The sequence below is a fragment of the Saccoglossus kowalevskii genome, chromosome 22, assembly GCF_978046115.1.
Source record: "Saccoglossus kowalevskii chromosome 22, keSacKowa6.1, whole genome shotgun sequence".
NCBI lineage: Eukaryota > Metazoa > Hemichordata > Enteropneusta > Harrimaniidae > Saccoglossus > Saccoglossus kowalevskii.
In genome coordinates this window covers 304,156-326,657 of record NC_140662.1, presented here as the reverse complement: position 1 = coordinate 326,657, position 22,502 = coordinate 304,156, and the positions used below count along the sequence as shown (strand labels likewise).

General features: G+C 34.9%; 1 protein-coding gene across 1 annotated transcript in view; it reads left to right on the top strand.

Moving 5' to 3' along the window:
• Nucleotides 1–1,046: 1,046 nt before the first annotated feature.
• The window catches only part of LOC100374444 (disco-interacting protein 2 homolog C-like), an 81,219-nt gene continuing 59,763 nt past the window's right edge, over nt 1,047–22,502 (top strand). The window contains exons 1-10 of the mRNA XM_085496021.1: nt 1,047–1,236; nt 4,735–4,848; nt 9,952–10,101; nt 11,092–11,214; nt 14,420–14,716; nt 15,882–16,007; nt 18,600–18,716; nt 19,603–19,682; nt 19,846–19,969; nt 22,188–22,279. Coding sequence (XP_085352147.1) covers nt 1,152–1,236; nt 4,735–4,848; nt 9,952–10,101; nt 11,092–11,214; nt 14,420–14,716; nt 15,882–16,007; nt 18,600–18,716; nt 19,603–19,682; nt 19,846–19,969; nt 22,188–22,279 — 1,308 coding nt within the window. The 5' untranslated portion in view covers nt 1,047–1,151. The remainder of the gene's footprint in view (nt 1,237–4,734; nt 4,849–9,951; nt 10,102–11,091; nt 11,215–14,419; nt 14,717–15,881; nt 16,008–18,599; nt 18,717–19,602; nt 19,683–19,845; nt 19,970–22,187; nt 22,280–22,502) is intronic.

Sequence of the window (22,502 nt, the reverse complement as noted above, 5' to 3'; positions counted from 1 at the left end):
TGTATAATAACGAGTAAGCACCGTATAATATAGACTATACACTGTATAATAACGAGTATGCAGTGTATAATAACGAGTATGCAGTGTATAATAACGAGTATACACTGTATAATAACGAGTATGCAGTGTATAATAACGAGTATGAACCGTATAATAACGAGTATGCAGTGTATAATAACGAGTAAGCACTGTATAATAACGAGTATGCAGTGTATAACAACGAGTATGCACTGTATATTAACAAGTAAGCAACGTATAATATAGACTATACACTGTATAATAACGAGTATGCAGTGTATAATAACGAGTATGCAGTGTATAATAACGAGTATGCAGTATATAATAACGAGTATGCAGTGTATAATATAGACTATCCACTGTATAATAACGAGTATGCAGTGTATAATGATATATATCCACATAAGACAGTTTTGGCGTGCCATACCAGGTGGTTTTCTGAACTTTTTCAGTGATTAAAAACAAATTGAAAAATAGCAAAACAGTCTATGTATTACATATATACGCCACGGAAAGTACTATTTTGGTTTTGTTGTTTTGGGGATGAACCATTAGAAACTGTGAAGTGGGAAGTGGAGGGGAGGGGACTTAGGGGCGATGGCAGAATAACTGCGTAAATGTTGTTTTCCTTCGCTAATTTTTTAAAAGATCATTTGCTGTAATTTCTTTCCACCGTGTGACTTTAGTCGTGTCGAATTGTTTTTTTCTATTACTGTTTCCTGCCGGATTGTTTTTATGATATTTATATTATGTATTAATATAAGTACATCTACAGCCTAGAACGTTTACATAAGATCATTAGTTAGAAACAAATGAAACAATCTACACAATTCAAAATTTGATTTTGGTATAGAAATTATAATTATAAATTATTGAACATGTAAACCGTGAATATTTAATTATTAACTTGCGTATTTGAGAGAACACGTTATTTGATGTAAAGCAGAATAAATGAAATTTATGCAAATAAACCCTGTTCGTTTCATATCCTGTCTTGGCGAGGACGAGGTTAAATATGTCACGTGACCGAGGTGTGGAAGCTAAGTATTCAATATGGCGGACTGAACTTACTCGTTAAATAAGTTCATCGAAAAATTCTGAGTGTTTTTGTCGCACATAACCATTTGACGAGTATGGCCGAACGATCGTCCAGTACAGCGTCTGTCCCACATGAGATCAAGGCAAAATTAATCGAGCTGGACCAGGAATTAGCAGAAGGTAAGTTCGAAATTTACTAAAATTGTATCAATCATCATCATATGTTTTTATGAAACGAGTGATCGGTCGTCAGATTTATGTTTATAGTTTGACCGACTCGTCGACTGGCTGTTGCGTTTTGTTTCCTCTATTTAGACTTTGCATCCCTTAAATTAGACAGAATTTGGTACTCGGTGGCGGCCTTGATCGTCGCGACCATGTCATGAAGTCGTCATCATGACAAGAATAGCGATTAAGAGAACGAATGAACGTGATGTTTATTTGTAATCAGCCAACGATTACACTCTGACTTGGTGACTGATTTCATACGATTTACTCAGTTGTCACTGTCCGCTGTAACATCACAATGTCTAGATCTGTGCACACTTATGACTTATTGTACAGACAATATATGTCTGTTGGTGCTCACTTCCGTAAATAAACAGACCCAGAAAATGAAGAGGATGATCGAGAACATCGTATACATTACATAGTGTAGTTTGCCCTCGCTTGCCCTGACGAGGGGACTGATAAAAAGTGCTCCAGTCATTTGATAAGAAATACTTCAGATCACTAACTAAGTAAAATTGCATGATTGACTTGGCAATAATTAACATGTTTTATTTGGACCCATATCTCGGTGTACGTGTGTATGGTTCACACAAATGTTGGAGATAACAGTAATAGTTCACAAAGTTCCTACTTATCAGTTTGATACAGAATTCATTTATTGCTAAATTGTAGTTTTTTAAACCAGTTTCACACAACATTCTGCCCTTGTACAATATTATGCAAATGACGTTATATTTTGGGAATGTAGAATGGTGATGTTATGAAGTGACTCATACAGTGACATCAACAATGTAGTGAGGTCAAAGGTTGCTGTAATTTGGGTGTGATTTGTACCACACTGAACAGAAAAGTATACGTGTACCAACATTAGTTTTTTGTATCTTATGTAGATAAACCATAACACTATCTGCATTTAGAGAACTTGTCAGTGATGAGTGTTAATCATGTCAATACATGCTGGGTGTGGCACAGTAGTAGTAATCAACAGTTACTCTACTGGTACGGGCATATATTATGTCTTTTTGAGGAAAAAAATGCGAAACAATCGAGTCGTCATTGATTTCCATGACACTTTTTACAATGAAGAAACAAACATGATCATAAAATACGCACATTTTATTACAATACGGTTTACATACCGTCTGAATTACGGTTCAAAAATGGGTGGGGTCTGTGGGAAAACAACGAAGACAAGATCTTTATCATCATCTTCATTGTGGAATGTTTTGGATCGTATGCAAACTCCTGATACAAAGCTATTTCCATCATTGTGTATTTCATCATGATTTGACCTGAACAACTTCCTTTGATTTAGCAGGTCACGTCTTTCGTTAACCAATGAAAATGCTGTGTCATACAGACGAAGTTTCCCGATTATTGACAAAGTAATTTTTCAATGCAATGCAGAAGTGAATTACTGCGATCTTTTAACACTGATTTTGACAAAAAGAGCTGTTGATTCACAATTTTTGAAAGGTTAACTGAGGGTGGGAGAAGTATTTAAACCTTTCCCAGCTGCCAACAAGTCATGTCGAAGAATAGTTTGCTCATTCATGATAGACTCAATGGACACGATTATTCTGAAAAGTAAAACGATGTTCAGTGACTCTGTTTCACGACTTGATGATAAAATTTTTGCCGTTTGGAAAACTACTACTCAAAGGAAATATGGATTATATTGCAACATCGGGGTTCATCCCGAGTAAATAACAGAATAGAAAAGGTGCGAACTATGTTCCGTACGTTCGCCTGCTATGCAGTTTTCCATGTAAGTTTTCTTGTAAAAGCTGGAACTAAACTTCCGTACTAATCATGATTTTTATGCAATGAAATACAATTTTTACATGCATACAAATGTATTTTAATAAATGTCATCGACGCCTGGTAAAAACACCCTGGGCCTACATTCGGGGATGCCCTCAACTCATTAAATGTCTAAAAACAGAGGGGCTTATACTCGGAGAGGGCTTATACAATGTACTCGGGTAAGTACAGTATATGTATTTGCCACAAAATGGGATAAAAAAGATGTCTCATACAGTAGATGGTTTTGCGAATCTCTGATCTTGAATTATGGCCACAAGATCATGGTCATCTCCATGAAATTGCCTCTGCAAAGTTCAACAGACTACATCTCAAAGTGTAGAAGACGAATAACAATTCTAAGACCTGATTTCACAAATTATTATCATAAACATAAAATGCACAAACAACAAGAAAATGAACAATATGTGCAACATATTTATCAATATTACTAATCACACCTTGAATGTTACATTAAGGATATAGTAAGATTTAGTTTGATATGGTTTAAAACAATTCCTATATGAAAGTAATTAGTATGAATTTTACTTCCTGAAAACCTCTACTACATCCTTAAAACAAAACCCTAGTATTTTATAAAGTTTGATCAACTAAACAATTTGACTTGACAGTGTGATTAATGCGGTACATGTATATAACATATATGTAGTAGTGATCTGTACTTATTGATGTTATTTGACCAATTGTGTTTCACTTTCTGCACATTATTACTGAGTTGTACTGTAATTAGTGTTTATCAGATGTTGTCCAAAACAGGAGCCTATGTTTTGGTTTCATGCCCATGTTGATTTGTTTTCTGTTTCGCTGACTTTTGACGGCCAGCTGCTCAAGCATTTCTTGAGCATGCCTGGGTCAATTTTATTCTAACTTTACATGTATATTGACATCACTCATTTTGTTTCAAAATGGCCGACTGGCAGCCATGTCGTAAAGCAATTCAATTATTGGCCAATTTTTCTTTTCAATGTAATTCAACCACCTGGGAGCCAACTTTTTTCTCTGACCTAAAATGATTATGTATAAATTTTGTACATGTACAGAGCAAAACAATAATTTCCTGTGTATGCCAATTGTTTTTGTTTCAACAACATTTTCTTGGCATTACTTCTCCTATCAAATGAAATGCATCCAATACAGATGTGAACAATGTCATTGACATGACTTGTTGAAAAATAAAATCGTTTCAAATTTTTTAGCTACCACACTGACAAGGAACATACAGATATCTCTGGACATGATGTCACCATAGCGTAGACAGAAATGTTTCTGTTTGCAGAGAGGCATTCAGTTTTAATAGATAATTTGATTACTAATTCTATGCAGAAAAGTAAAAAAATGTGTGGTTTTAGACATTTCATTTTACACAGGGTTCAGTTTAGAGAAGAAGATTATTAATTGTTTACATATATTTGCATAAACTTAATTACAATGCTGATTTTTAGTTGCATGACAGCTGGACAAAAGCAAATTTCTATCATTGTTGTTTTTTGCTTGCATTTAGTTGCCAATGCTAATGGTATATTTATTACTGCTATTCAACTGATAACCATATAGATTGACAGACATGACTGAAAGCTTTGCATGTTGCTGCTCAATTATTTGAGTTTTATGTTTGCTTGACAGGTGATATCACACGCAAAGGGTATGAAAAGAGAAAAGCAAAACTCTTAGCCCCTTTTATAGTGAAACAACAACAACAAAGACAAAAACAACAACCTCAGCAACAACCTGCGAGTGGTAAGTTTTTGAGATATTTATTTTTGTTTATTTTTATTATCAAATAATTATCCTTGGTGATCATTTGGAGGGAGGGTGATATTTTTGTGTGAGTGCTTGCTCCAAAACTCAGCCAGGACAATGTTCGGGTGTATTATTTCCGTCAAAACACTATTATGACTAAGTTAATGCTGTAGAAAAGACTTAACAGTTTAATGTACGATAACATATTTTATCTGTTATTGTCTTGAAAGCTGCTAACTCTATAATATTTGTTTTATCTTTCAAAAAATGGTAATCATCTCTTTAAAACAGCAAAAATCAACACCAACAAATCATGCTGCAACTTCAATAAAAATTGAATTTACTTCAGCAATGCGTTATCTGTGATCATTATTTTTAGGAAGATAGCCCACTTGCTAATGGGCAAGGTTTTAGATAGGTGTAGTACATTGTATGAGACAAATATGTTAATTAATTTATAATTATAGTTTGTGGAAGGTTATTATAATTAGTTTGGTAGACATAACAACATCATGACCTTGACATAAAAACATTGTTATTCATGTATTGTTGTAATTGTAACTGGTAACACTTGTCAGTCACATAATACAGTTTTATATATTGTTAGGACACAGTGACTTGCAAAGTGTTTTTATATGGTGTAGTAAATACTTCACATGAGGTTGATAACTTATCTTATATATCCAGGATGGGAAGGATAACAATGATTGGAAGAGTTCTGACAAATAATAGTATATACCAATCTCCCAGGCAGATCTTATGCTCGTTGTTGATTGGTCGATGCGTCACAGTGGCACTACTTTTAAAGACGCTCACCAAAACAGTGCCATGCAAGTGTTCGATTTTCCAACCCGACGAATGCGTACACGTTGTTTACAGATTTTGGCTGTTTTCAAAGTTAGAAGCTTTTTTTTTTTTTCTTTCTGTAGCACAAACAGTTCAAACAGGACGATCATTTGATGAACCGAGTAACACCCTAGTAATGGTTATTACGCAATGAAATTATTTTCTTTTGTAAATTATAACTATTTTCACCATTTTCAGTGCGTTCACAAAAAAATCATTATCAGCTATCGACGAAATATTTTAAAACTTGTTTTCCAGTAGGAATAAATCAACACGAGAGTCCTCTTATAACAAAAATACGAAAATAATACGCGTAGTAAAAGTCTTGTGGTGTTTCACCACAAAATGGCGGTGTGTGGTGGCAGAGATACTTCCGGTGATCTAACCGCAAGGAACTCTGGGAAGGAGAATGAGTATACATGTAGCATAGGGAGGATAGCATTGATTGGAAGAGCCGTAACAAACCTTTTGACCTTTCTCTAGTTTTAGCTCTATGGATGTTGGTGTGATTGTATTAATAGCTGTGGTATTGTTTGATTGTCCTTGTTTTCTCTATGGCTAATATTCTATTTATAGAGACAAGGATATATGCATAACTCTCATTGTTTGTTTCATTTAAATCTAGAATATTGTGTGGCAATGACCAAAGTAACAAAATATTTTAGTTAAAGTGATATTTTCGACTTCTTGTTAAAAAACACAGGTCTAATTGCTTTGATATTATACATATAGGTACATGTGGACCTCTCTCAGATTTGTTCATTTCGTGATATTTTCGATTCTTTAATTTTGATGAATATTTTTGTAATTTTTGGTAAAAAGTTATATTTTTGACTTCTTTTAAAAAAACGCAAGTCCCAATGCTTTTATATTACCGTACATACATGTAGATAAGTACTAAATGTGGACTGCTCTCAGATTTGTTCATTTAGTGATAATATCTTTAATTCTCTAATTTTCGTGAATATTTTTGTCATTTTTGCTAAAAAGTAATATTTTTGACTTTTTGCTGAAAACTGCATGTCCAATTGCTTTGATATTATACATATAGGTACTACATGTGGACCTTTTTCAGATTTGTTCATTTCATGGTGATATCTTTAATTATCTAATTTTGTTGAATATTTTTGTCATTTTTGGTGAAAAGTGATATTTTTGATTTCCTTTTGAAAACTGCTTTGGTACTATACATATTGTTCATTTTCTAATGATATCTTCTGTTCTTTAGTTGATATATGCATTGCTAACAGCGTAGCTATCTCAGCTGACAGGCTGCTTGTTTTTAGCTTTTCCTTACCCCGACTAGCCTCACAAGGTCGTGTGAATTGTGCCCTCTGCGATCCTCCAAACCCAACATATGCCTGAGAGAACAATGTTAGTACCAGTCAAATTGCAAGAACATCAGATAGTGACAGCCACCAAAAAGTTACCATTGACGACAGAGTTTATTTCTGACCAATGTTTATCATCTTGAAAACAGTGATTTTTGCCGACAATGCAAACACAGCTTTGATTGACCACCAAACCAAATATTCCTCGAAAGAAAGCGTGAACTTTGCAAATTCGTAGTACTGATCTTGTCGACAAGACATACACTATTCTGTTAGTAGCATCTGATGCTGTTCGGCCAGCGAGTGCGCCAGGCTAAGTTTCGGCTAGATATGTATGTGTTGAAAGCTTGTCAATTTTGAAACATACTCAAGGAAAAATATTATTTATTTTTTGAGAAGCAAAATGAATTTTCTAGGAAATATTTTATACAAATTTTTCAAAGGCCACCAATAACAAACTTACTGAGAATGGATATTGTATTGTATGTATTGTAAGTAAATTATAGTGGAAGTCAGTGGAAATGGATGAGAAATATTGGACTTCAATCTTTACTTATATTGTGTCTACAAGGATAGATTTTTTAGGACTTTTCAAGATACATTCTTTCACCATGAATGTTGCATTACAATTAACTTCTATTTGTGTGCAATGTGTATATTGTGAATAATATGGTTGTGTACAAAAATATCAACTGAAAATGTTTTCAGGGATTGACATTAAGGGTAGTCCTAGTAGTAACTCACTACTAAGTAGCCTTAACCAACTATAGTAAATTTAAATATTTCGCAGCTATTTCCCATTTATTTGTTGTTGTATTTTTGAATTTCTTCACTTGCCACTGTTTGTTTTTACACAATAAAGATGAATATATTAGAAACATACATTTCTGACAAGTCAGTCTATAGAGTAATGTCAAGCCCTGGTTTTACTTCATATACATATGGTGAATTGTGTAATGCAGTTATTCATAATGATTATGTTCTAAGATAAGTGCAGTGTGATCTCTAGGATATGAATAGTGGCGGTACCGCTCCAGTGCTTTGTTTTACTGACACGGTGGTCTGACATCGCTATGATAATTTTTCTGACAACAGCTGTTTATTAAACCAATGAAGTAATTCTCATTTGTTTCTTGGCATACATGTATGTATTCATACCTCACTTCAACAATGTTTATCATACATGTAAGTATATTACAATAACTATTTCAATGACACAGAGTAGCAGACTATTTCAATGACACACTGTACCAGACTATTACAATGACACACTGTACCAGACTGTTACAATGACACACAGTAGCAGACTATTTCAATGACATATTGTACCAGACTATTACAATGACACACTGTACCAGACTATTACAATGACACACTGTACCAGACTGTTACAATGGCACTGTACCAGACTGTTACAATGACACTGTGCCAGACTATTACAAATGACACACAGTACCAGACTATAACAATGACACACTGTACCAGACTATTACAATGACACTGTTCCAGACTATTACACTGACACACTGTACCAGACTATTAAAATGACACTGTACCAGACTATTACAATGACACTGTACCAGGCTATTACAATGAAACACTGTACCAGACTATTACAATGACACACTGTACCAGACTATTACAATGACACTCTGTTCTAGACTATTACAATGACACACTGTACCAGACTATTACAATGACACTGTACCAGACTATTACAATTACACACTGTACCAGACTATTACAATGACACACTGTACCAGACTATTACAATGACACTGTACCAGACTATTACAATGACACTGTTCCAGACTATTACACTGACACACTGTACCAGACTATTACACTGACACACTGTACCAGACTATTACAATGACACTCTGTACCAGACTATTACACTGACACACTGTACCAGACTATTACACTGACACACTGTACCAGACTATTACAATGACACTGTACCAGACTATTACAATTACACACTGTACCAGACTATTACAATGACACACTGTACCAGACTATTACAATGACACTGTACCAGACTATTACAATGACACTGTACCAGACTATTACAATGACACTGTTCCAGACTATTACACTGACACACTGTACCAGACTATTACACTGACACACTGTACCAGACTATTACAATGACACACTGTACCAGACTATTACACTGACACACTGTACCAGACTATTACACTGACACACTGTACCAGACTATTACAATGACACTGTACCAGACTATTACAATGACACTGTACCAGACTATTACAATGACACTGTACCAGACTATTACACTGACACACTGTACCAAACTATTACAATGACACACTGTACCAGACTATTACAATGACACTCTGTTCTAGACTATTACAATGACACTCTGTTCCAGACTATTACAATGACACACTGTACCAGACTATTACACTGACACACTGTACCAGACTATTACAATGACACTCTGTTCCAGACTATTACACTGACACACTGTACCAGACTATTACAATGACACACTGTACCAGACTATTACAATGACACACTGTACCAGACTATTACAATGACACACTGTACCAGACTATTACACTGACACACTGTACCAAACTATTACAATGACACACTGTACCAGACTATTACAATGACACACTGTACCAGACTATTACAATGACACTCTGTTCTAGACTATTACAATGACACTCTGTTCCAGACTATTACAATGACACACTGTACCAGACTATTACACTGACACACTGTACCAGACTATTACAATGACACACTCTACCAGACTATTACAATGACACACTGTACCAGACTATTACACTGACACACTGTACCAGACTATTACAATGACACACTCTACCAGACTATTTCAATGACACACTGTACCGGACTATTTCAATATGTTTATAATTGTTCATATTAGTTGTTTCAGGTGGAAGATCTGCACCACCTGGAGCCTACAAACTACCTTACCATCGCGATCGTCCGGAAGCTCCACGTCCTCACAAATCACAGAATAAACGTCGTCGAGACAGGCCATCACATAGAGACAATGCTGATAGATACAGATCAGGTAGGTTTAATTTTATGTTCTATGGTCTCACTGAACTCATTATATGCTATAGAGACTCATCCATCAAAGTAAATTGTATGAAATCTGATCTGACATAAACAACAGTATTTTTCATTGCTTCCTGTCAGTGATTAATGAGGACTTTAATATATATTATAAAAAACCACTGTTACCAATATTTGAAACCATTGTTTCATTGGAAAATTCAGAAATTTAAAACGTTATCAATAAGCGCAAAATTGTGAAATGAAATGTCAGTGAAAATGGAGTACCTTTATAGTACATGTATTATAATTATGATGGAATAAAAAAAAAATTACTTCAGTATTCCTTCGAAAAAAGAGAAGTATGTATGTATGAAACGTGAAATTTTTACATTTACTACTAGTGAAGTGTGTCATTAAAACTGTTTTTTTTTAGCTCCACTGTCTATTTTGTCGAGCAGAGCTAATCATACATGTATCTGTTTTCATGTCAACTTTTTTAGTTTTTCGACTTCTTCTTGAAAACTACAATTCTTATCGCTTTGATACTTTGTGGATATCTACTTTGGTACTTTGGGTAGTCCAATTGCTTTGATATTACATATATAGGTACTACATGCGGACCTCTCTCAGATTTGTTCATTGCATAGTGATATCTTCAATTCTCTAATTCTGATAAATATTTTTGTTATTTTTGATGAAAACAGCAAGTCTTTGCTTTGATAATGTACATATTGTTCATTTTCTAATGATGTCTTCAGTTCTTCTGCTATCTCAGCCGACAGGCTGCTTGTTGGTTTTTACTTTTATTTTTACCATTAAAATTGTGTATTTTAAAATAATGAAAAGTTTTTTATTTATCATAAATCACATTTTCTGTGGACTTTAAAATTTCAAATGATGGTCTTTAATGTTTGCTATATAGTTCTATGTATTTTTGAGTAAACTCAAGGTTCTGAGATGAACAACTTATACATGTAATTATAATAACATATTTTCTTTTCAGATGTTAGAGAAGAAGCAGTCCGAGAAGCCCTGGCAAGGCAGAAACAGATTCAGCCAGCAGTCCCTATGCCATCCAAAAGAAGCTCATTAATGACCAATAGTACGGCTGTAGAAACACCACCAGGTGAGAAAATGTCATTGTTTTTAGCTCCGCTGTCGACTTTGTCGAGCGGAGCTTATCATATGAGTGATTGTCCGTCGTCGTCCGTGTCAATGTTTTACTTTTTCGACTTCTTCTTGAAAACTTTAAGCCTGAATGCTTTGATACTTGGTGTATATGTACCTTGGGTAGACCTCTCTTAGGTTTGTTCATTTCATGTTGATATCTTCAATTCTCTAATTTTGGTAAATATTTTTGTCATTTTTGGTAAAAAGTGATATTTTCGACTTCTTGTTGAAAACTGTAAGTCCAATTGCTTTGATATTACATATATAGGTACTACATGTGGACCTCTCTCAGATTTGTTTGTTTTGTGATGATATCTTCAATTCTCTATTTATTTTGGTGAATATTTTTGTAATTTTTGGTAAAAAGTGATATTTTCGACTTCTTGTTAAAAACTGTAAGTCCGATTGCTTTGATACTATTCATATTGTTCATTTTCTAATGATGTCTTCAGTTCTTTAATTGAAATGTGCATTGCTACCAGCGGAGCTATCTCAGCCGATAGGCTGCTTGTTTAATGATACTTTCTGTTCTTTAATTGAAATGTGCATTGCTAACAGCGGAGCTATCTCAGCTGAGAGGCTGCTTGTTTTATTATTGAGTAAAATCAATTAATGCCATATTAAAACTACTGTGACCATGTTCAAAATCTTGCCTTTTGTAAGATTTCTGTGTGTTCACTGTGTGAGGGCGCTATTTTTCATATCACTGGTGATCAAGACTTGTTAGCAAAAGTAAAAATTCCATTTACCAAAACTAGTTGTACAATCAAATAATTTTTTTTTTAATATATAGTTCTGTTGATGGTCTGCAGAAATAAACTGATCCTGAGAACCTTTATCTCTTTATCAATTTATTCCTAGAATATTGGATTACCTTGGATTGTTTGCATTCAACTGTTGGAAATTTGCATATCAAAAGTCCCACTATATTTGAAGGGGATACTCAAATTTGAAATGAAATTGACATTTGTAATAAAATAATAATTTATTGTGTTCAAATGTAAAACATTCTGATTCCAAAAATCGCCATTTTAATATTTCACACAATTTCTTCTCCAAAAATTTGATTTCATTTACAATAACATGTGGGTTGTAGAATACAAAGCATATGATGAAAGTTATATATCAGCTTGTTAATATTGGAAGTACTAAAGTCAAAGCAAACACTGCTGCAATTATTCCAGGGGATACTGCAATGTTTCAAGGAAAAACTGGAATTAATTTTCACTGAAAAGAAATTTGGCTGTTTTTTATATGACATTAATGTTCACTGAATTTTGATGAGTTAAACCAGGAAAAAAAGTATTTTCACTTGATTTTATTAGTCCCTGTTCGGACGCAATTTGAAAACTGGGACTTATGGTTTGACCAGATACAATGATGATCAGATACAAAATAACTGAATGTCAGTCATTTCAGTGTTAATAAATCACGATAATCAAGCATCAGCTTCTGGATTCATATCTTTGACATGTTTATGTTTGAACTATCTTACTATAAACAAAATTATTTATCTTAAGTTTGATAACTAACAGGGACTGTGTCATGCATATCTTGTTGTCATTGTTTCACTCCTTCAACGAAAATAGCAAAAAATTAATTGCAAGTGAGAATAAGTACTTTACAGTACTCTAGTGGTTTTCATGAACACTTTATTAGTCTCTGTTCGGACGTAGTCCGAAAACGGGGACTTATGTTTTGCCCTGTGTGCGTGCGTGCGTCTGTGCTCACCTATATCTCGAACATGCATGAACCGATTAAGTTCAAACTTCACTCATACGTCACACATTATATGGGACATATGCACATGCATTTTTTTCATGATCCGATTAACGATAGCCGATAGCCATTTTAAGGCCGAAAATGCATCAAAATCACACATTTTCACCATTCCGGACCCGGATCTCAGTTATGCATGGACGGATTTCGTTCAAATTTGGTACATACATTAAACATAATAGGACCTTGATGCACGTCATTTTTTTTTTTTTTTGGATCGGGTTTGAAATGGCCGACTGGCGGCCATTTTGTTTTAAAGAATTCAGTTCTGGATCCGTATCTGAGACATGCTTGGATTGATCGAGTTCCAACTTTACACACACAAGGTACATCATGTCACAAATATGTATGTGCATTTGTTTCATGATTTCATTAACGATAGCCAAATGGCGGCCGCTTTAAGGCCGAAAATGCATTGAAATCGCACATTTTCACCATTCCGGACCCGGATCTCAGTTATGCATGGACGGATTTTGTTCAAATTTGGTACATACATTAAACATAATAGGACCTTGAAGCACGTTATTTTTTTTTTCGGATCAAGTTCGAAATTGCCAACTGGCGGCCATTTTGTTTTAAAGAATTCAGTTCTGGATCCGTATTCGAGACATGTCTGGATTGATCAAGTTCAAACTTCACACACACAAGGTACATCATGTCACAAATATGTATGTGCATTTGTTTCATGATTTCATTAACGATAGCCAAATGGCGGCCTCTTTAAGGTCGAAAATGCATTGAAATCGCACATTTTCACCATTCCGAACCCAGATCTCAGTTATGCATGGATGGATTTTGTTCAAATTTGGTACATACATTAAACATAATAGGACCTTGATGCTCATTATTTTTTTTTTCGGATCAAGTTCGAAATGGCCGACTGGCGGCCATTTTGTTTTAAAGAATTCAGTTCTGGATCTGTATCCAAGACATGTCTGGATTGATCAAGTTCAAACTTCACACACACATGGTACATCATGTCACAAATAGATATGTACATTTGTTTCATGATCCGCTTAACAATAGCTGAATGATGGCCATTTTAAGGCCGAAAATGCATCAAAATCACGTATTTTCACAATTCCGGAACCGGATCTCAGTCATGCATGGATGGATTTTGTTCAGATTTAGTACAATGTGTTGTACATATGCAGGTGCATTTCGGTCATGATCTGCTTTGAATGTAAATGTCACTCAAATATGAACGGAACGGGGACGTGTCATTGACAATGACTTGTTTCAGCACTTGCTTTGATGAGCCAAGTATGCATAGTGTGATTGATGTAAAAGTTAGTACCATCGTCTCCACACATACTGGGAAATGTGAAAAAATCAATGTACAACTGTATTTCAAATAGTTACCGAAGTATTGTCTTTTTTAGATACCTCCACAGATGAAGAAGACAGTCAATCCAGTAGTCTACGAGGCCATGGAAGTCAACCATTTTTAGAATATTCACCATCACTGGCCAGCAATCGAAGTAGTTCATCTAACTCCAGTCTTGGTGGAGCTGTATCTGTTGGACCATCACCAAGTCACATGCCAAGACATCAGTCACCAAAAGATACACGTAGACATCCTAATGGTCAACCCACAGGCGTATATGTATTACCACCAAGAACTAAAACTAATAGCCTGGCAGAAACCACCACCGATTCACCTACCCCAAGCCCAAATAGTGAGTCTGGAAACTATGTATAGTACTGCAGACAGCTCACTTTGGAGAGTTGTATGTGAAAATATGGATTACTGAGCTGTCCTGATATGTACATAGCACATTGCTGATTAATACGTGAATCAGTCTTCTGATGAAACTCTACGTATTTAGGAGTCAAAAACAAACTTGAATTAAAACATAAATTATTTTATATTTTCACGCTATGCTTCTCATTAGTAGGCCGCTTAATTTTCGCTGCTAGGATTTTTTGCATGGTATTTTGCAAATGTTGCTTTCCCCTTGAAATTCACACAAAATTGTGAAATTAAAGCAGTTGACAGTATACCCAGTATGTTGATGTGTAATTCGAATAGTTATGTACATGTAGATACTGAGAATTGAATTGTGTGTTTTCCAGGGTCATTGCAGTTGACAGTATACCCCAGTATGTTGATGTGTAATTCATATAGTTATGTACATGTGGATACTGAGAATTGATTTGTGTGTTTTCCAGGGTCATTGCAGTTGACAGTATACCCCAGTATGTTGATGTGTAATTCATATAGTTATGTACATGTAGATACTGAGAATTGAATTGTGTGTTTTCCAGGGTCATTGCAGTTGACAGTATACCCCAGTATGTTGATGTGTAATTCATATAGTTATGTACATGTAGATACTGAGAATTGAATTGTGTGTTTTCCAGGGTCATTGCAGTTGACAGTATACCCCAGTATGTTGATGTGTAATTCATATAGTTATGTACATGTAAATACTGAGAATTGAATTGTGTGTTTTCCAGGGTCATTGCAGTTGACAGTATACCCCAGTATGTTGATGTGTAATTCATATAGTTATGTACATGTAGATACTGAGAATTGATTTGTGTATTTTCCAGGGTCATTGCAGTTGACAGTATACCCAAGTATGTTGATGTGTAATTCATATAGTTATGTACATGTAGATACTGAGAATTGAATTGTGTGTTTTCCAGGGTTATTGCAGTTGACAGTACACCCCAGTATGTTGATGTGTAATTCATATAGTTATGTACATGTAGATACTGAAAATTGAATTGTGTGTTTTCCAGGGTCATTGCAGTTGACAGTATCCCCCAGTATGTTGATGTGTAATTCATATAGTTATGTACATGTAGATACTGACAATTAAATTGTGTGTTTTCCAGGGTCATTGCAGCCACAGCACCCACCTCCTGATGTCACAACAAACACTGGTGATCGTTCTGCCATTGAAAGGTCTCATTCTCATCTGCAGAGTGTTCGGGGAAAGGGTCCCATTGGACAACAGCCTGGTAGGTCACATTCTTAAACACACAACTTCCCTGTATAATGAGAATTTTGGTTATCGTCTCAGATGCTTGTAGTTTCTCATTATTTGCAGACCCAGACCCAGGATCAAGGGGAAATGTGCATAGTCTTGTTTATGAATGAGTGGACAATGTCACTAATTTGAAGTTTTGGTGCAAAACATATTTTAAGAGGAAACACTAAATAATTAACACTTTCGCTAAAGGTTGCCTGTCTGTATTTTTGACTCCCATGTGCGAAGCACAAAATGGGAGTCTTTGCAGTTAGTGTGTCTGTATGTGTGTGTGTGTGTATGTGTGTGTGTGTGTATGTGTGTATGTGTGTCCGACTGTTCCACTGCTATCTCAAGAACCATACATCGGTTTTTGATGAAACATGGTGCATAGATGCTCTGGGCCAATGCGCAGATTTGATTAGGTTTTAGTAAAAATCCATGCTCGTTAATTACCTAATTTGCATGATAATTAGCTATTTTTTAGCTGTTCTATGACTGTTCCACTGATATCTAAAGAACCACTCATTGGATTTTGATGAAACTTGGTACATAGATGCTCTGAACATGTGCGCAGATTTGATTAGTTTTTGGTAAAAATCCGTGCATATTAATTACCTAATTTGCATGATAATTAGCTGATTTTTAGCTGTTCCATGATTGTTCCACTGATATCTAAACAACCAATCATTGGATTTTGATGAAACTTTGTACATACATGCTCTGAACTAATGCTAGGTTTTGATTAGTTTTTGGTAATAATCCGTGGATACTATTTACCTAATTTGCATAATGATTAGTCAATTTTTGTTTTTTACACTGATATCTCAAGTACTAATCATCACATTTCAATGAAACTTGGTACATAGATGTCATATGACACTGCACAGACCTGATAGTTTTTATGGTAATATCAGTACATATTAATTACCTAATTTGCATAATTAATTAATTTTCAGCATTTGATATAAGTAGTGAGCATTACATTTCAATGAAACTTGGTACTTACATACTCAAGGACTATGCAGAGATTGATTGTTTCCGATAAATATTTGTGCATATTAATCACCTAATTTGCATAATGATTAGTCAATTTTCGGTTTTTCCACTGATATCTCAAGTACTAATCATCACATTTCAATGAAACTTGGTACATAGATGTCATATGACACTGCACAGACCTGATAGTTTTATGGTAATATCAGTACATATTAATTACCTAATTTGCATAATTAATTAATTTTCAGCATTTGATATAAGTACTAATCATCACATTTCAATGAAACTTGGTACATAGATGTCATATGACACTGCACAGACCTGATAGTTTTTATGGTAATATCAGTACATATTAATTACCTAATTTGCATAATTAATTAATTTTCAGCATTTGATATAAGTAGTGAGCATTACATTTCAATGAAACTTGGTACTTACATACTTGAGGACTATGCAGAGATTGATTGTTTCTGATAAATATTTGTGCATATTAATCACCTAATTTGCATAATTAGTTAATTTTCAGCTTTTCCACGGGTATCTCAATTACTAATCATCGCATTTCAATGAAACTTGGTACATAGATCCTTTAGGACTATGCAAAGACCTGATTAGTTTTAGGGCAAATAATTGTGCATATTAATAAATAATTTGCATAATTAATTTTTCAGCTTTTCTACTGATATCTAAAGTACTAATCATCACATTTCAATGAATCTAGAATTATGCAGACCCAATGAGTTTCTGGTAAATATTTGTGCATATTAATCACCTAATTTGCATAATTAACCAACTTTCACACTGATATCTCGGGTACTAAACATCACATATCAATGAATGTACATGGATGCTGTAGGACAATAGACAGACCTGGATAATTGTGGGTTAAAACCTGTACATATTAATTACCTAATTTGCATAATTAACCAATTTTAAGCTTTCACACTGATATCTAAAGTACTAATTATTCCATTTCAATGAAACTTAGTACAAAGATGCTCTAGGACAATGTACAAACCTAATTAGTTTGGGGTAAAAATCTGTTCATATTAATTCCCTAATAAGCATAATAATTCATAATTTTTTGGTTCTAGTCACATTTCAATTAAACTTGGAAACATAGATTTTCTGTTACATTGCGCAGACCTCATTAGTTTTACACTCAAATCTGTTCATATTAATTTTCTGATTTGCATAATTAGTTTTCAGCTAAGTAATTTCGAATTATATTTAATGTGTCTCCAATACTCTCAGCACATGGGAGTTCTTTCTAAGCTTTCTTTGATTTCATGTTTTTCTTACATAAATATTGTTGTTTATAATCCTGCATATAAACAATGTTGTAACATCTTTTTTGTCTTCAAGGATTCTATTGCTTACAAATACAAAGAAAATTAGATTGTCTGAAACATTTGTGACCAAATTATTACAAACTTGTTATCCTCAATATTATCAACTTTCATGCATACATACATTGTAGTTCTTTGATATAACTGACTTTATTCTCCTCAATTGAACACTTGCTTATGAATTAGTGCACCCTCAGTGGCCATGAAGAGATAACTGATTTCTCTTTTGTTTTCAGCTGTTGGAACTAATAGTAAGGTATCTGCCAAAATACAGCAATTATTAAATACATTAAAAAGACCTAAGCGGAAACCGCTTAAAGAATTCTTTGTTGATGAAGACGAGGAATTAGAAAGTAAGTTTATTACAAACCCTTATATGATATGGCGCTAAGTTATTCAAGGGTTAATTTCCATGGGTACTAAACACTGAACAATATATTAGCTATAGAAGTCTATGGAAACCAACAGTTGCATGTATTGTATGTTGGATTGTTATGAACATGTCATGTGACTCTGCTGACATTGCCACTGAGTACATGTCATGTGACTCTGCTGACATTGCCACTGAGTACATGTCATGTGACTCTGCTGACATTGCCACTGAGTACATGTCATGTGATTCTGCTGACATTGCCACTGAGTACATGTCATGTGACTCTGCTGACATTGCCACTGAGTACATGTCATGTGACTCTGCTGACATTGCCACTGAGTACATGTCATGTGATTCTGCTGACATTGCCACTGAGTACATGTCATGTGACTCTGCTGACATTGCCACTGAGTACATGTCATGTGATTCTGCTGACATTGCCACTGAGTACATGTCATGTGACTCTGCTGACATTGCCACTGAGTACATGTCATGTGACTCTGCTGACATTGCCACTGAGTACATGTCATGTGACTCTGCTGACATTGCCACTGAGTACATGTCATGTGACTCTGCTGACATTGCCACTGAGTACATGTCATGTGATTCTGCTGACATTGCCACTGAGTACATGTCATGTGACTCTGCTGACATTGCCACTGAGTACATGTCATGTGACTCTGCTGACATTGCCACTGAGTACATGTCATGTGATTCTGCTGGCATTGCCACTGAGTACATGTCATGTGACTCTGCTAACATTGCCACTGAGTACATGTAGATAAAAAAAACATCCTTATAGAACAGTATATATTAGAAGTATTTGTTTTTATGAAATACAACAATGAAATGTTTTTGTTACACAGTTCTTGCTAACCAGGTAGATGCCAACGCACCTAAACCAGAAGGTAATGCAATCACACCGGCCATTGGTGATCAATTGGCGGTAAGTACAATAGAATGTCTTATTTGGCTTTGGGGAAAATTCACAATTCAGTTTTTGTCATGTCATATGCATTTGCAACTGAACATTATGAAATGGAGGCAAAATAGTCAATAAAAATAACCGAATTGTTTAACAAATATTCAACAAATGCATCATTTCATAGATCCCGTCCGGTTTACCTCGCAATCTGGAGGCATCGGTTCAAAGGTATGGTTCAGCAACTTACAAGGCACCAGCCGTCACTTCAATAGATAGTAATGGAAAGCCAACATTTACATTAACTTATGGTAAGTGAAGATGTACAGTTATATGTAGACACATAGACAGAAAGGTTATGTAGACACATAGACAGAAAGGTTAGGTAGACACATAGACAGAAAGGTTATGTAGACACATAGACAGAAAGGTTATGTAGACACATAGACAGAAAGGTTATGTAGACACATAGACAGAAAGGTTATGTAGACACATAGACAAACGGTTATGTAGACACATAGACAGAAAGGTTAGGTAGACACATAGACAGAAAGGTTATGTAGACACATAGACAGAAAGGTTATGTAGACACATAGACAGAAAGGTTAGGTAGACACATAGACAGAAAGGTTATGTAGACACATAGACAGAAAGGTTATGTAGACACATAGACAGAAAGGTTATGTAGACACATAGACAGAAAGGTTATGTAGACACATAGACAAACGGTTATGTAGACACATAGACAGAAAGGTTAGGTAGACACATAGAAAGGTTATGTAGACACATAGACAGAAAGGTTATGTAGACACATAGACAGAAAGGTTAGGTAGACACATAGACAGAAAGGTTAGGTAGACACATAGACAGAAAGGTTATGTAGACACATAGACAGAAAGGTTATGTAGACACATAGACAGAAAGGTTAGGTAGACACATAGACAGAAAGGTTATGTAGACACATAGACAGAAAGGTTAGGTAGACACATAGACAAACGGTTATGTAGACACATAGACAAACGGTTATGTAGACACATAGACAGAAAGGTTATGTAGACACATAGACAGACAAGTTATGTAAACACATAGACAGAAAGGTTATGTAGACACATAGACAAAAGGTTATGTAGACACATAGACAGAAAGGTTATGTAGACACATAGACAGAAAGGTTATGTAGACACATAGACAGAAAGGTTATGTAGACACATAGACAGAAAGGTTATGTAGACACATAGACAGAAAGGTTAGGTAGACACATAGACAGAAAGGTTAGGTAGACACATAGACAGAAAGGTTAGGTAGACACATAGACAAACGGTTATGTAGACACATAGACAAACGGTTATGTAGACACATAGACAGAAAGGTTATGTAGACACATAGACAAAAGGTTATGTAGACACATAGACAGAAAGGTTATGTAGACACATAGACAGAAAGGTTATGTAGACACATAGACAAAAGGTTATGTAGACACATAGACAGAAAGGTTATGTAGACACATAGACAGAAAGGTTATGTAGACACATAGACAGAAAGGTTATGTAGACACATAGACAGAAAGGTTATGTAGACACATAGACAAACGGTTATGTAGACACATAGACAGAAAGGTTATGTAGACACATAGACAGAAAGGTTATGTAGACACATAGACAGACAAGTTATGTAAACACATAGACAGAAAGGTTATGTAGACACATAGACAAAAGGTTATGTAGACACATAGACAGAAAGGTTATGTAGACACATAGACAGAAAGGTTATGTAGACACATAGACAGAAAGGTTGTGTAGACACATAGACAGAAAGGTTGTGTAGACACATAGACAGAAAGGTTATGTAGACACATAGACAGAAAGGTTATGTAGACACATAGGCAAACGGTTATGTAGACACATAGACAGACAAGTTATGTAGACACATAGACAGAAAGGTTATGTAGACACATAGACAGACAGGTTATGTAGACACATAGACAGACAGGTTATGTAGACACATAGACAGACAGGTTATGTAGACACATAGACAGACAAGTTATGTAGACACATAGACAGAAAGGTTATGTAGACACATAGACAGAAAGGTTATGTAGACACATAGACAGAAAGGTTATGTAGACACATAGACAGAAAGGTTATGTAGACACATAGACAGAAAGGTTATGTAGACACATAGACAGAAAGGTTATGTAGACACAGACAGAAAGGTTATGTAGACACATAGACAGAAAGGTTATGTAGACACATAGACAGAAAGGTTATGTAGACACATAGACAGAAAGGTTATGTAGACACATGGACAGACAAGTTATGTAAACACATAGACAGAAATGTGCAGCTATGAAACAGACAGTTTCATAAAAAGAACATTAATTGGTTGACATAGAGACCCTGACATTGATGGTTGTATGAATGTTGTTGTGTCACTTGTTTGTGTGTTTGTTTGTTAATTACCTACTCTACCACAGTGTGATGATAAACTCCAAACATAAATCTCTCATTGTAATATTTTTGTTTTTCACAGGCAAACTTCTTAGTAGAACACAAAAGATAGCATATTCATTGTTAAATAGGATTGGGAATAAAGGAGAACACAGTGTGAAACCTGGTGATAGGGTAGGTCTTACTGGCATTTTAACACGAGTATTTGTTTTTTCATTCAAGTACATTTAGACTTCTGTGTTGTCAAAACCTTTTGGGTTACATAAGAGTACAAATGATGTGTTATCAGAGCAGTATTAACCACAGTCAGTTATGTCTGGTTACTGACGTACACTTATAACATAACTAACTGGTCAAAAAGTTAAAGTGCATGTGAAATGACCAACACATTTATGTG